This window comes from Colius striatus, chromosome 9, assembly GCF_028858725.1.
Source record: "Colius striatus isolate bColStr4 chromosome 9, bColStr4.1.hap1, whole genome shotgun sequence".
NCBI classification, from domain to species: Eukaryota; Metazoa; Chordata; class Aves; order Coliiformes; family Coliidae; genus Colius; species Colius striatus.
The window spans coordinates 29,809,923-29,826,078 of record NC_084767.1 but is presented as its reverse complement, the minus strand read 5'-3'; the positions used below and the strand labels follow the sequence as shown (position 1 = coordinate 29,826,078).

Genomic DNA, 16,156 nt, shown 5'->3' with positions numbered 1-16,156 from the left:
CCTTCCCTAATCGTGACCAACAAACACAGACACATTTTTATGCAGCACTGTAAGCCTGGGATCAGACTCACTAAAACCAAAAGTTTGCTAGTTATGCAAACTGAGATAAGATGATATGCTATGCTGACATTTCCCCAGAAAGCCCTGGGAAAGGCTGTCAGTAAGACAGGAGCAAGAGATAATGTCTGGTTTTAATCTCCTTCAAGTCTAGATTTGAGTAACTGTTCCAAATAATTTGATTATACTGCTTTCACACCAAAATGAGAACTTAGTCTATCTGCCAGTCTTTCAATAATAACCTCTCTGTATGTTACCAAAGACAAAATTCTAAGTTTCAAGTGTCAAGATGTTTTTCAGTTTCAGTGCTTCCTCTTAGAATTTCACAACACTGAGATTCTGGATTTGCAAAAGTGGGTTTGTTGGTTTGAGGTTTTTTGTTTTGAAATCCAGTAAACCAATCATACATGCCTGCTTAATGAGACTGCTAAGCACAGAATCACAGAATCTCAAGGGCTGGAAGGGACCTCAAAAGATCATCTAGTCCAACTCCCCTGCCAGAGCAGGGCCACCTAGAGTAGGTCACACAAGAACTCATCCAGGTGGGTTTTGAATGTCTCCAGAGAAGGAGTCTCAACAACCCACCTGGTCAGCCCGTTCCAGTGCTCCATCATCCTCACAGTGAAGAAATTTTTCCTTGTATTTCATTGGAACCCCTTGTGTTTCAGTTTATACCCATTGCCCCTTGTCCTATCATTGGACATCCTTGAGAACAGCCTGGCTCCATCCTCCTGACACCCACCCTTCATGCATTTGTAAACATTAAAGAGGTCACCCCTCAGTCTCCTCTCCTCCAAGCTAAAGAGCCCCAGCTCCCTTTTACCAATAGCAATTTTCCTATCTGCAACTTTTTACAGCCAGATTTGCCTTCACCATATTACTCATTAATTTTAAAGAGAAAGGGAGCTCTAAAGAGTCTAACATAAGAACCAAAAATGCAAATTCTGGCTGAGACAATTTTTCCTCTTGGGTATTTCTGTTTGTGTGTCATTCCTCTTTTTTGCTTACATTCTTTAGACTGCAAATTAGCCCACTGCATGTTGATTAGCCTATATTTATCTGCAAGTCATACCAAGAATTCTGATATTGGCAGCTTTTTATGATCTAAGCAGATGTCCAAGTCTCAGCATTCTTGTAAATTTTTGACAAAATATATGTTAAGATTTTTGTGTATTCAAACAGCAGTCTCCAAGCAGTTTACACAGTAGTTTCTACAAAATGCTTTGCAAATTTCAAGGAAAATATTTCTGTGAACAAATAAACTAGCTTTCAATTGGCTAAAAATGTGGATTTCTCATTGCTGCAAATTTCCTCTTTCTTTTTCCAAACAAAACATTCACAATCATCTTTGGATAATTCCTTTTTGATGGCCAAGAAAAACTGTTCGCTTCCAGCTGCCACGTAAATTAGGTGACACTGTAAAACTCTGTCTTCCAGTGGATATTCAAAATCAGATTGGAATTAAGGAGCAGGATGACTTTCCACTCGTGGGTTACAAAAGCTGAGGCAGCTTTTATTACCAAGGAAGATGGGTTATTTACCTACTACTGTTCTTTGAGGCCTTGTAAACATATTAGTGTTGTGTGTGTGTCTGTGTGTATATATGTTGGGTACACAGTCTATCAAGCAGACAGTTCTATCCTGAATGCCTGCCGTGGAGCATGACCTGTAGGGCCTAGTGTTGCTGCAAAAGCAGGTAAAATGTGCTCTTTGCTCTCAGTTTCATTCCAGCTAAGAATTCACATCTCTCTCTAGGATTTTCACAAAGACAGACAGATGTGCACTGAAGGTACATACAATAAATATCTTAAGAAGAACTGGATGGATAGAAAGCAATACATCTTACTTCTTGAAATGTTCTTCTGTATGTAGGGGTCATTGCAAGCTATACCCAGCAAACAAACGCCTGGCAGGTCCCAGAATACTGAGTTAAGTAAAAGCAAACAGACTGGTCTCCCAAAGGTAGCATCATTTGAAGCCTCAGTAAGGCTAGAACATGAGGGGGCGGGAGGGCAATGGGAGACAGACTGGAGCTCAGCGTCACAGCTTTGCAAATCATAACAACTGGCACGTTCCACACAGAAACCATTGATTTTGCCTAACTGACATACAGTAAGAAGCTTTTTATTATCTATTTCACAACATGTTTTTCACTGTCAGCTATCCAGAGAAAAACCTAGTTGAAAACTACTTAGGCTACTGAGCAATCAATATAAAGAGAGACAAGGAGACATTACAAAGTTCTTAGTCTCCCAAACCAAGAAGAGAGGGCACGTCCAAGACCTAGGATACTTGGAACAACTTTGGCTGCAGTCATACAGAGTCTTTGAACAATATGGAACAAAGGTAAATTAGACTCCTGTGTTAGAACAAGGAAGCATATAAAGAATAGACTTATCTTCAAATGAAATAATAGGCAAGGAATGCCTGAAATACTTGGACTTCTATAAAAGTAGTAATCCAAAGGCTGCACTTGTGAAAAAGGAAAAGATTGCCAGAAGTTCAAACAGTTTTCCCATCAAAATGGCAGAACAACAACAAAACTCCATGTGGAACTGAGTCTTTGTTGAGAAGGAAAGGCCTAATTAGACCTTTAAAAGCCTCCCAGGAGTAATGCATCTGGTGTCACACAGGGCCACGGGTTCAGAGCGAGGCATGTCCATACTACGCCTGTGATATGTAACTCCTGGTAGTTTACTGGAGCAAATAAAGTCCAGAACCACCCTGTTAGCAAAATGGTTTTGGTCATTAAAATAGTGTAGTTGTATTTCTACATATTTCAAGCACTGTAAGGGAATAAGATCAATCTCTTGAACATTAATCCAAAGATCTGACAAATTTAGTGCAAGAATAATGAATTATTTCTTTTTATTCTACGAGATATGCTGTCCTGTACAGTTGTGTCATCCAAATAAAGAAAAGTTGGTAATTTGATTTTAACAGGTGATATTGATTTTGTTACTTCCCAAGTCGCGTCTATTTTGCCCACGATCATAACTGGTGAGCGATCCTTGCCTGTCCTTGTCTCGACCCATGAGCCTTTTGTTATCTCTTCCTCAGCCCAGCAGGGACACAGGAGTGAGCAAGTGGCCATGTGGTGTTTTGCTGCTGGCTGGGCTTAAATCTCTACAGTGGACTTTTCTTAAGTAAGAATCTATTAGAGTCAAAATCTTTATTAAAAGTTCCTTTGTGCTGTAAGTTGCCAAAAGGTAGGAATTTAAACTGAAAAGAAGCATCTTAGACAAAGACCAGTTGAGATGCAAGCCCAACACAAGAAGGGAATTAGCAAAGTCACCTTTGAAAATAAGGCAGGTGTTTAGATTTTCTTGTTAAATAGTCAGTCCTGTAACACACTCCCCCATGCCCCTAAAAGGAATTACACAATGATGTATGGTACTACATTAAAGTCATTACACCCATCCAGGAAACAGTACTAGTGAGGTGCTCAACACCAAAGCAAAAGGTCTTGCAATTCAAATTAATATTTTAGTATTATCAGTAGATTTAAGATATGATAATAGGCAGCAATACTCAGAGTCCTTCTCCTTTAGTAGAATTATGTGTCCAGAGCTAAACAAATAATCAATGCAAAGTACTAGACTGACAGTTCTCTTCAGAGATCACCATGGGTCAAAGAAATCCTCTTCTGTGTCCAAAACTGCCAAACATCAAATTGGAGCAGCTAAGTTTCATTTTTTCTTATTGTGGATGGGATCGTATAGCTACTGATACCATCACAGACTTAAACACATGGATCAACAGGAGGACTTGTTATTTTGCAAGAAATTACCAGAAATATTATGATCCTATTCAAATTCAAAGCTAAAAAAAGGGAACCTTTGCTTGTGACATAAAAGCACATCTCTGTCAAAAAACTGTGCACTACAGAAAATAAAACTCTTAACCCAAGATGAAAAACGAAGCCATGCACTAGTGGCTATCACTAAGAAATCAACCAGTGGTCTGAAAGGGATATCTAATATGAACATGTCAGGACTGAGATTCTGAAGGAAAGTATAAACCTTCAAATATGCTACAGTGGACCCTGACAGCAAGAAAGACTTGATAGTTCAGTTAATACTAGGACTGATCCAACTGACCTCAAAAGTTGGGAAAAATGAATTTCAGAGGTATGTAAACAGAAGATGAGGTTCAAGCGTGCTGCTAAGTGCACATTTGTGTTCTGGACACCTTTCCACAGCAAGCTGTGATTTTATCATCCCCCATGCAAAATGGCAACCCCATTCCAAAAACTTAACAATATACACTGAAGAACCAGAACTTTTCTGAGGCAACTTCTAGTTCAACAATATTTGAATGCCCCCCTTTAGGCTGTGTCTGAATTTAAAAAAAACCACAAGAATAGATATTGAATTCAGACAGTAAACAAAAAAAATTTTTTCTAAAAGGTGGCAAAGAATCTTTTATGAAATGAAGTTGTTCTCTCAAATCTGAAAAGTCCTACAGACTACTCAGGTGTAAGTGGGACAAATCACTCCGGGTCTGCAGGTCACTTTCCATGAAGATTATACAACAAGAATCTACAAATTAAAGAATCTCAAACTGCATAGTGAAATTCTCAGAGGAAATATAAGGAGTATTAATAATTAATACCAGTGTTTCTAAAGATTAGCTTTAATAACTATTTGTAGAAGACAGTAGCATATTGGTAGCAGATAGTAGCATATTTGTAGTTTAAGAAAAAAAAAGACAGACTGATGAAGTATTAAGTAAAAATGCTTGGGACAGTTGGAAAAAAGGCTGGGAGAAATTCCATTAGTTGCTGGTATTTCTACCTTCATCTACAATGGTATGCTCCTTTAATAACAGAGGCTGTAACTGCTCTAATGTCATCAGCAGAAGCTTATAAACATGACTGACAAGCCTCAGATGTTATTAATGTTTCATTCAAGTAGTTAAAATATAAGACTGGGACAAAGCACTGAATTAGATTCCCATTCCTCATATGGGCTAGTCGTATGGTATTGATCAAGTCCATGACCACAGTTCGTTGACCTATGTAGTGCGTATAAAACATTTTTACTTGCACTAACTGTAAACCAAAATGAGAACAATTTCCTCACAAGATTTCCTTTCCTTAATTTTACATACTTAGCAACACAGGAGTGGAAGACAGTTACTACTTCTCAGTTACTGTGTTGAGTCACTAGCTGCTATATTGTACAGTTCTGCTCTTAAATTTAATCAAGCCATCTAAAACTAGTTTCTCATCTCCAGTACCACAAGATCCGTCAATAGTTCTCCTCCACTGTTGTCTAGAAACCGTCTTCAAATTTTCACATTCAATCTATTCACATTCAGTTTATATCAACTGGATTTTGAGCAAACTTATTGGGGGCAGGGGAGAAGTATGTGAGCAAAAAGGCTAAACAACAATCCCTTTCTCCCATATTTGTCTAGAGACATATATCATAGACTTTCAGCTTTTGATTTGCTACACAGAATAAACTTTTTAAGAGTAGCCCCTTAGAATCATTCAATCCAAGATTATTACCATGAATACGTTTCCTACAAAGTGTTTTCTATTTATGTAGAGATACAGCCAGTCAGAAAGTGGTTTCCTTGTTTTTGCTGTTCATGATTTGGTAAAGAAAATAGTTTAGGCTCTGTTCTTCCCAAAAGCCAGCCTCTGAGTGAAGGAGTTGCTCTACATCCCTTTTTTGTACCTACGCTTAAAAGACCCCATATGTTACAGTAGATCTGTCATCACTGTGCATATGTGAGGATCTGTAACACATGAAGCTATAGCATTTCTAACAGCTCTTATAGAGAATCTTTTCTCTGAGCTGTCAGCTAGGTACTACCCCCAAAGACGTTTGCTTTCCTTGGAATTCTGCTAGAGAAATCCTGATCTGCAGAACCAATCCTGTGTGGGTTGCCCCTGGGTTTCCGACAGCATCCCTATAAATCATTCTTCAGAAAAATGTATGAAAGTTTCATCTCTCCTGATAAGATGAAAGGATCTTCTATGAAACAGATTTATTCTGTGATCAATATAGAGGCATTGAAAAGTAGGCTGTCTCAAAAAAAGAAGTTCAGAACAAACTCTATCAAAAGGTGCAACGGTGATCTTGTCACTCTCTCTTTGGCCTTTGTGTTTCAACTCCATTATGAAAGTCGGTCAAAAAACACATCCAGCTCCTTAACAGACCTCAGCTGCTTAACAGCAGAGGAGTAGTCAAGCTGAAGCATGTACTCATAGAAGCTTTTGCAAGTATCACCTTGAAAGAAGCTGCCAGGACTAAGGAATTCTTAGCAGTTTAACCTAAATACCATCAGAATGGCAATTAAGGATTTTGACATACAGTATTTTGAGAAAAGAATTAAAAACGAAAGTCGGGAAAACATGGATTTCAGAGCATTCTTTGAAATACTACTGAAGTCTTCTGTTCAGTTATCAGTTTCCATTACTCACTGTTCTGTGTAGAACAGTACATTCTTTGCCAAGTAACAAAATCTTAATATTAAAAAAGCACCATGTTGGTGCTTTAAATCATAAGGCGATGTAGGATAACATGATCTACATCAGCAATCATTTAAATCACAAGAATCAAGTCTAAATACAACCAAGAGATTTTAAAACCATCATACCTTCTATCACTTTTATCTGGAATCCATTTGCTACAAGCCTTGGATCTGACAAATAACCTGATCCATTGAAACTCTGGTAGTCCTTCTGCATTTTATAAAGAGCAGCCATATATTGAGATCCACCAATAAGACTGGAAAAAAAAAATTCCCAAAGTGTTAAATCCCCAAATCCTTAATATAAAAATTAAAATTGTAATAAAAATACAGAAAGAAGTAGTAAATGCTAAGGAATGACCATCATTTCAGTATTCTGAAAAACCAATTTGTTTAAAGAAATAAAATAAAAACTATCCAGATATCTTAAAGAATGACCAAGTTTAGGCATCTAATAATAATTACGTTGGCCATTCCCTAATCTATGGGTGAAAGTTAACTAGAATGAAGTTGTGAAAATTGGGAGTATTTAATTTTCCTCTAAGGGAAGAAACTTGTCTTTCCTGGACTACTAATGAAACTGGTCAAATTCACACTTATTTCAACTACAGTATGACCAGACTTGCTCATTACTGGAAGGAAAAAGTATATAAATCATAAAAATCTGTTCTTATAGATAAACAATGCACAAATCACAGAATTAGAAGCTGGGCCTTACCAGAGCTTATGGTAAATAATTCTGAAACGACACTTGAAATAATATACAAACTTTTGCTCAATTGTACTATACCTGTCCATTAACACAATTGGCTTGTCCAGTTTCTCTACTGGAAGCTTATGATTCATCAGTAATCTTTTACGTAGCAGGGCTTCTTCCAGTCTATAGGGATTCAGCAACATTAGCTTTCTTTCATTACTAAATATCCAGACATCAGGAAAACTCTGACGACGGATGAGGAAAAGCTCATGTTCATCTGAATCTTTTTTCTCATGTTTCTGAAGATGATGTGTACAGGAACTTAGAGAAAAAGGCACTGTCACAATTTTCGTAGGCTGTTCAGGTTTCCATTTCTTTTCAATTTGAACATGAAATATCTTGTCAAGCTTCCGCTGGTCGGATGGGGAAGTCTTCAGTTTGGTTTTCTGTTTTTCTGTCTCCTTTGTTGGTCGGTGCACTGTCTGCCCTGTAGCTTTCTTGACCTCTCTGTTATACCGTTCCAGGTCCTTAGCTGCCTTTATTTCGTAACTTAAAAAAGAAATCAAACCAGTAGCATAATCATATTAAAAAAACAACCACCAAACAAAAAAACCTAATCACCACCTCCTAACATACTAAAACATAAGACGAGGTAACCACTTCAACAGATAAGGAGGACTCCCATGGTCCATTCAAGTAGCCACATCAGTATGCTTTCCACTCTGATGGAGATGGGAAGACATAAGGGAACGTACCCGTGCTATGTTACCCTTTGAAAATGATGAGTAGGAAAGTTTCCTTCCTCATGACAGTCTGCAAAACCTGAATTACTGAAGGGGGAGGAGTAGTCTCCATCATATGAAGAGAAACAGCAAGTTGCTTTTGATCTCAGTCACAAAGCTGCGTATAAACCTAATCCACAATCAGATATGTAGTTTAGAAGGAGTTTTGTTATAGGCACATTCAGCCCAATTCATGAAGTCATTTGAGCCTCTAGACTTCTAAAGACTTCAAAAGGAGTTCATGAGCTTAGGTAAGAGTTTGGAGTGTAATTAACTTCATAAGCCTCAGGCTTTACTTATTACAAAGAGGTACACTTGATTTCAAATGACCTAAAATTAGCCACATAAATAAAAAGCCTGAGAACACAGAATAGAGAAGATTACCACAGAATTCTATAACTAATAGAATGCTTTTGAAAAGTACTTCAAAAGGAACTGCTCCTGAATGCTGTATAAATGGCCACAAACATTACTACATAGTAAATCTCTAAAATCAGAATGAATTCTTAGTAAGTTTACAAATATCAAGAAGATGGAGAAACTTGTATAGATGCCAGGTTTATATTTACCTACTGCCTATGAATCTTACCTTTTTTGAAAGCCAAGGAAGTGATTTGCTGAACATTCTCTTTTTGCCCTTATTTGATATTCTGGATTCTAGCAAGTGATTCAAACCAGTTCAATTTTCAATTAAAAAAAAAAAGTAATACTATCATATGTAACTATTGGAAATAAGTATTTTAGCTGGTCATATTTATTTATTGCTACTTGCTGGAACAGTTTGATTCAATTGTGTGTACGCATGCTGGAAAATTAAGGTCAACAAAAGGGTCACCGTTTGCAATTAATTATGATGTGCTAGCATTCACATATGGTGCCAATATTTAGTTAACTTAAAAAGTCAGCTTAAATAGTTTCTTGCAATAAATCATGTCCTAGGAAATATGGAGTAAATGTTAAGATAAAAAACATCTGCTCTTTTTAAAATGAATGGATGAAATCACTTGAACAGGGTTTTTTTTTTATCCCAAATACATTCATAGCTTTGCCCAGATAAAAAAACAACTTTGTTTTGAATACACCCAACTGCAATGCAAGAGAATATTTAGCTAGAAGAGAAGTGAGCTTTCAGTGATACACTGCTGATCCAAACCAAAAGCACTTCCGCAGAAAGTCCAACTTGCCTCTCATTTTAGGCTACGATTAGGAAAATTCTAGCCTTACAAGCTTTGATTGCAAAGGTTTTGCAAATTCATACACCTCACTGTCATTGATTTGCTAAGAATCCAAGGAAACAGCAGGTTTACAAATAATGAGGGAATACTGTTGCCTTTTCAAAAATCTTTACAGAGGAAAGTACAACTGACAAGTGTTAGACAAACAGTTTCTTCTCTGCTTTGTGAATTAAGATTGTAAATTAAGGATCTTTTCCTGAAGCTACAAAACCTAAAGCCAAAAAATCTGAAAATCTGGTTGTAATGATTGTGTGGAAGACTAGAATAAGGTCTAGTTTCAAAGGCAGTAACTAGGAAAATGGATCCATGATTTATTGTTTTCCCCTTCCATTTTAAACTGAAATGAATTATTTAGCAAATAACAGAAATCTTTTAATAGAAATAATCTGAATTTGACTATTTGGAGTACACTCTAACTAGAAATGGCCACTTGTGTATTCCTAGGTGTCCAGAATAAAGAGGCATCCCATTCCGAAAGTAATGCATCTCAGCATCAGCCTCTTTACCTAATGAAAGCAAAGCAGCTCAAACTATCACCACAAGTATTACATTCCACTTCCACTTCTGTGGTTCCTCACTTTGTGAAGAAGAAAAAGCTTTTAATTGTCCATATCAGCTTTTCGGTTTGCTTTTGAAACGCATAGGCCTCAGGTGACTAGCACTGTTTCCTAGGAGTGAACAAGACCAACCTGCTATTATGACTGAATAGATGTCAGGGACAAACAACAGTATGTAAGGGCTGACACCAATTATTAATATCTTTATTGATTATGAATTGATTATGTCAGTATATGAATGGAGGTGGCTAAAGATATGATAGATGGCCAATGACCAGACAGTACAACCAAGTGATCTCCATTCAAAGGAAAGCAAACATGTTAACACAGTAAAAAATAATTTTTCTGGAATTGCTAAGGAAATATACCCCAAAGTGAAAGTGTTGAAACTAATGTGTATATATATACAAACACACACACAAGCCACAAGAAAGTTTATCAGGCAATAAAAAGCTACCATACATGAGCTAGTTACTACTTAGCCACTAATGACCACCTATGTGCATATTCTTGCCTGTCAACAGATAGCAAAGATGACGCTACCTGAAAAGTTGTTCCTCCCAAGGTACAAATATGCTCATGAAGAATTACTGTAGAGTGCTGACAAGGTAATTTTTTAGTCCTATGATAATGTGTGTGTAGCTCTGTATCTTTCCCATACCTTCAGAATAACTACTGCTCCCACCTTCATGGCACATGGAGCGATTTCTCCCACTCCTACCTGAGCCTGATATGCAAGAAAAATTAAGGCCAGAAACACACACAAGCTGTACTAAGTGAGAGAAGGGTGCAAGAAATTAAATCCTGGCTTTGCAAACCAGGAGAATATGTGATGTTGCCAACATGGCCATGCATGGAAGCTTTCCTCTTCTATTATAACCTAAAGACCATAACATTTTACTTTCCGGTTGAGCTATAATCGCTGGCTTGTTTTGAAAAGGCTATCTTATGTCACTATGAGACATCTGTTGGTTCTACTGCTCCCAAAAGGGATTAAAATTCATTTAGACCTGATGGAGGAGTCACAGAGAGAAATAGAGAGGCTGAAGCCATACACATATATTGTACCGTAACTGTGACTATCACAGAAGGAGAGAGGACTAGATCCCAGGAAAAGTGGTTGCATGAAGCTGGAGGTATAGTGTGCTCAGCAGAACTGTGGCACTCTGGCTGCCCTGTTGTATATACATTTCTTGTTACCTCTAGGTGGCCCAATTTATCCAGAGTATCTGATAGGCAAGCCTTATGTTCTCTGCCAGAGATAAAACAGTTCTGGATTGTGGCCTTGAAGGAAAAGATTTATGCATATCCCTTCCTATTTATTATATTCTGAGGCAATTTTAAAAGATTAAAAGTGGGAAAAAAAAGCCCTGTGGATACAACTACTGGTTAATTTCTCATTCACTTCAATGTCTACCAGACCATACTGCATTTAATCCTACACATAGGAAAAACTTCATTACTGGACAGGTCTCCTTCCTGAACTAACACAAGGTTAATCTGTAGGCACACTCTTAAACATAACAGTTGTACCAGGAAAGCAACCATGAAATCTCAAAAGCTAAAGCAGAGCAAATTAAAATTTTCTGAAACAGCTGGCAGAACCTTTTGTTTAATTTCATTAAAAGTGTGAATATAATTGAAGTAGATTTCTACTATTACATTAATATTTCTGCTAATGCAGAGATGGACAAAACACTTTCTCACATGTATGGTTTTGTGGCAATCTGCTTGCTTAGTGAGCTTTAAATCGGGTAAATCGGAAACTAGATAAAAAGGTTTTATTTAACTCTGGTTTAGCTGGTATTCAGAACGATGTAGATGATTTCAAAGTCAACAAATCAATGAAAAAACAGATATATTAGCAATAATTCAATGTATATAGCTTCTCTTTCTTACTATTCCCCTAATCAAATCTCTCTTTAGAGTTAAAATTACCGTTTTGGCTAGTATAATTTCCTTCTCAATGGTCTTTCCTAATTCCCTCTCCTTGCTTCCATATCATGAATAAAATGCATTTTCACAAGATTTACAAGGAGTTTGTTCTTCAGAAGCAAAATTTCCACTCTCAAACTCTCCACTACAAATCACAGTAAGCACTAAAATCATTACATGTAGAACTACTGAAGCATTGCTTCTATTTTCCGAATTTGTGTGATATCCTACAATGTTTTACACTTTGCAAAATTACAAACAAGACCTGGAAAATGCAGTGTTTCTTTTTTTTTTAAACCGTCTTAGAATGTCTCAAAATGTGTTATTCTAATTAATCTTTTACTACAAGTTTTATAAAGGACAATATATCCATAATATTTTAACTAATCGAACTATGGTCCCAAATTAGACTAAAATATTTCCATTACTTGCATATGGATTTCAAAAACTCTGTGATTTCTTTCAGAAAACTACAAAATTTAGCTGCTCAGACTGTAGCCTAAAAAAAGGTTTTGTTTTGCTTGAAACAGATTAAAATTCACAGTGGAATATACTCTCTGAAGTCTCTGAATAGCTGTTTAGGGGAAAAGGAAATTCTTTGTGTCATTTGATTTGGTTTATAAATACAATTCTGAGGTAGCCTCAGTTGTGATACATACTTAATTTAGAGGAAAGGAGTTTACCAAACATTAAAGTACTAAAGACCCTGAAAATGAATTCTCACTTTGTAGAAATAAAAAAGAACATTTTATTGGAAAAGCTTTGGAGGAGCTATACTGTGGCTCATCCACCACCATGCTGGTTTTCACTGACAGTGCATCAGAGTGACAACCTACAGGCTGCCCTCAGAAAGCAGAAGTTTGCAGGATTCAAACAGTACATTTTCTTGCCTGTTATCTCTAAATAACAACCCAGCTAAACTGCCCCTACCTAACTGCTGCATGAAAGTGACAAAATGAGTAACTCAAATCTGCAGTGCACATCTGCACATAGCAAAAGATGACTAGTCACAATATCGATGTTGATTTTGAAAAGATAAAAAATATTTTTCTATTCTATTATTTCACAACTGGGAAGCTACTTTTAAAAAAAAAATCACTACAGGTGAGTCATGGGTTAACTACCAGATTTAGAAGTAAGTTACAGCCTAAAAACTTACTTCTTTTTTTCCTCTTCATTCAAATTCTTCCACTGCTCTTCAATTTTCAGAAGGATGTCCCCCATGCTGGTCTTCGGATTATCAGCAATTAATTTTGGACGACATTCTTCAGTGAAAAATCCAAATGCAGACTTGGCTTTCCTTATTATTCTACTACTAATTAAGTCATAAGCTGTCACGTGTCCAAATTTATCACTGAACACATTTCTTTTCTTTATGCTTTGATTTGAGACTTGTGGACCATTGCTTTGTTCATCAGTATGTTCATTTTGCTTATTTATTGTTTCTACAACTTCAGGAATCAAAATCTTAACAGGTTCCAAGTTATCTCCTAGACTGTTTTTAAATCCACTTCCCATACTCCAATTATCAGCAGAGATTTCAGGTAAGTCTTTAGGGACTAAGGCTTGCTTATTTCTTTCTATTTCATCAATATTATCAGAATTCAAAAGATGCTCATCAGCTTTTTTAGACTTGGGGTCAAGAACACTGTCACTTTGAACATCAGTCATGTTTTGTCCATTCTGTTCCTCCTCACACAATAAATTTAAGGAACTGTCTGGACAGGCATCATTCTTAGAAACCTCTTTTTTGTCCAGGCAGCTATGTACATTATCACCACAAAACGTCTGATGATTTAAGCAGATCTCTGTGTTTTTTCCTGCTTGACAGTTTTGCACATCACTACTGAATGAAAGGAATGAAGTATGAGCATGTAGATTATCGTTTCCAGATGGCCTCATTTTATTAACAACCACATCTGTTTGTTCTGTTCTATGAACAAACATGTCTTCTGAGTTAACATCTGTTTTATTACTTTCACCAGGGACTGCAGCAGGTAGCGGCCCATACAGTGACTTCAACACATTTTCAACAGCAAGCAAGACAGATTCCTGAAAAACAAAACAAAAAGGGCACACACATAAGCACACCTGAAAATGTAACTGACAGATACGGAGAATATAGAACAATAAGCCAAGTGATCTTATTTGGAATATTTTTCAGGCAAATCTGGACAGATTTTGCATTTCAGTTGTTCAAAAAAGACTCTGAACTGGACACATTTAGCCTCAAATGTTTTGTGACAGGTATTCTGCCTCAATGGTTATCACAAAACCAATTAACTGCTTGCTTTATAAAAAGTTACTCACTACTTAAACCAGTATCAGGTAAAGCTATTCCTATTTAACAAGGGGTTAGAGACTTTGTAGTGAATACAAATGCACCAGCAACATCCCACTGCATGTAAGCATGTTTGTTCAGGTGCTTTTATGGTGCATGCTTCTAAGCCAGCTGTACAGAAAATGATGGAAATGAAAAGGAAAAACAACACACAGAATAATAAGAATTCCAATCCCTACCATTCTGTGGAAAAAAAAAAAAGAAACAACCTTTTTTCTAATGCAAAATATTGCTTTAACCGGAAATCAACTACCCCCCACCCGCACCTTAATGTACACAGCTTTTAAAAGGTGATTACTTAATGTGATTATGAAGTTAAACATGAGATTTATGTAGGGTCACATATCATAATTCCATTTAGCTTCTCTCACTATAAAGCCATCTGAAACCCGAGTGATACACAAACATATCTACACTGTAAAGATAATCTGTGAAAGGAACTAGCAAATCAATTTTGAATAGCCTTCCACTTAGCCTGTTCAATACTTTCCAAATAAAACTGTCCTGTGATAAAGGCAAGCTATCATGTTACATAAAAAAGATATATCAGTGTCACTGTTTACCTTCAAATGTTTCAGTAATCTCAGAAACCTTTATTATGCTTACAGAAGTAAAAAGCTAACAGATCAAAACCAGATTAAAACCTCAGTTACCTTATAATGAAGTAAAACTTGAGTTTTATCAGGTGTTAAATTCACATCCACGGCAGAGGCAGGCACAGTAATATTGAGAAAGAAAACAGGATATAAGCGAGTACAGTCCTTGTGTGTCACCAGATTGTAGTACTGTCGAATTAACTAGAAATTGATTTCATGAAGAGATATCATTAAAGGCAATAAAACAGACACAAAGGCACAGAAACAAAATTTTACATCATGAAAGCATAATTGGTTTGCTGGTGCTGGTGTTTTTTCACCTTAAAGGAATGCTAAAAAGGTTTAGCAACTAAACCCTTCACAACTACTCACTCACTCACCCCCCACAGTGAGATAGGGGAGAGAATCAGAGTAGCAACGATGAGAAAACTTGTGGGTTGAGATCAAGGCCGTTTAATAGATAAAGCAAAAGCCACACACACTAAGATAAATCAAGAAATTGATTCCCCACTTCCCTTGGGCAGGCAGGCATTCAGACACATCGAGGAAAGCAAGGCTCCCTCATCCATAACAGTGATATAAATTTACAGCTTTTCCCCAGACCCTGCTTGCCCTTACTATTTTCTCTATAATCCTCCCAAAAACTCCTTCAAAAGCTTACTAAATTAAGTAGTTGTTTCAAAATGTTGGTCTTGTTAACTAGAAGGATTAAAGAAAGATCCTTTCATTTCCCTCTAGTATCAGGGATCCTTCCACAGACATACATACTGGAGAAAAGAATATGCTAACAAAACAAAATTGAACGCATTAAAAAACACGAAGAACTACTGCAAAATAAATTTTCATTTTTATTTATTTTTAATTCTTAATTATTACTTAAGTAACAGTACCTAAAAATATTTTCAAATTCTTTTAACCTTAGTATTCCCTTAGTCTGTCCTCATCTGTCTGTGAACTGCAGTAACTAGACATCCACCAGTACTCCTTTCCCATATTTAGCATGCAGATAAAAGTGATCTATAGCTTTTCCAAATCCATCAAAATGCACTCTTACAGATGGACTCTTTTCTTCACCTGACCAAAAGAATAAACTTAAAATATGGACCAAATAAAAAAGAGCAGTGGAATACTATCACACTAATACAAGAAGAGCCCTAAACTACTGGCAATGTAATTTTGCTTTGTATGACAGCACTCTATGTTCCACCTTGAATCTAAGCCTCCATGCTCTGGTTATAAAGCTGTCTCTGTCATGGAATTCAAGCTGAGCTTTGAACTCCCAGAAGAACCAGGCACATCAAATGCTGCGTGAAGATAGAATAGCCTTATTTGACACCTAACATATCAACACCAGTTCAGGGTTTACATCTACAAAGCTTTGCTTGCCAACTGAAAACAAATTCATTGTCTCCACTTTAAAACCTACATATATACTTTGGCATGAACACGATTTTCTTTTCTGGGGAGGGC

General features: G+C 36.7%; 1 protein-coding gene across 3 annotated transcripts in view; it reads right to left on the bottom strand.

Moving 5' to 3' along the window:
* The window catches only part of PMS1 (PMS1 homolog 1, mismatch repair system component), a 56,846-nt gene that overhangs the window by 14,969 nt on the left and 25,721 nt on the right, over positions 1-16,156 (bottom strand). For all 3 annotated transcript variants that reach the window (XM_062003070.1, XM_062003069.1, XM_062003071.1), the window contains 4 exons: positions 14,744-14,887; positions 12,909-13,801; positions 7,334-7,789; positions 6,670-6,800 (listed from right to left, as the gene is read on the bottom strand). In XM_062003070.1, coding sequence (XP_061859054.1) covers positions 6,670-6,800; positions 7,334-7,789; positions 12,909-13,801; positions 14,744-14,887 — 1,624 coding nt within the window. The remainder of the gene's footprint in view (positions 1-6,669; positions 6,801-7,333; positions 7,790-12,908; positions 13,802-14,743; positions 14,888-16,156) is intronic.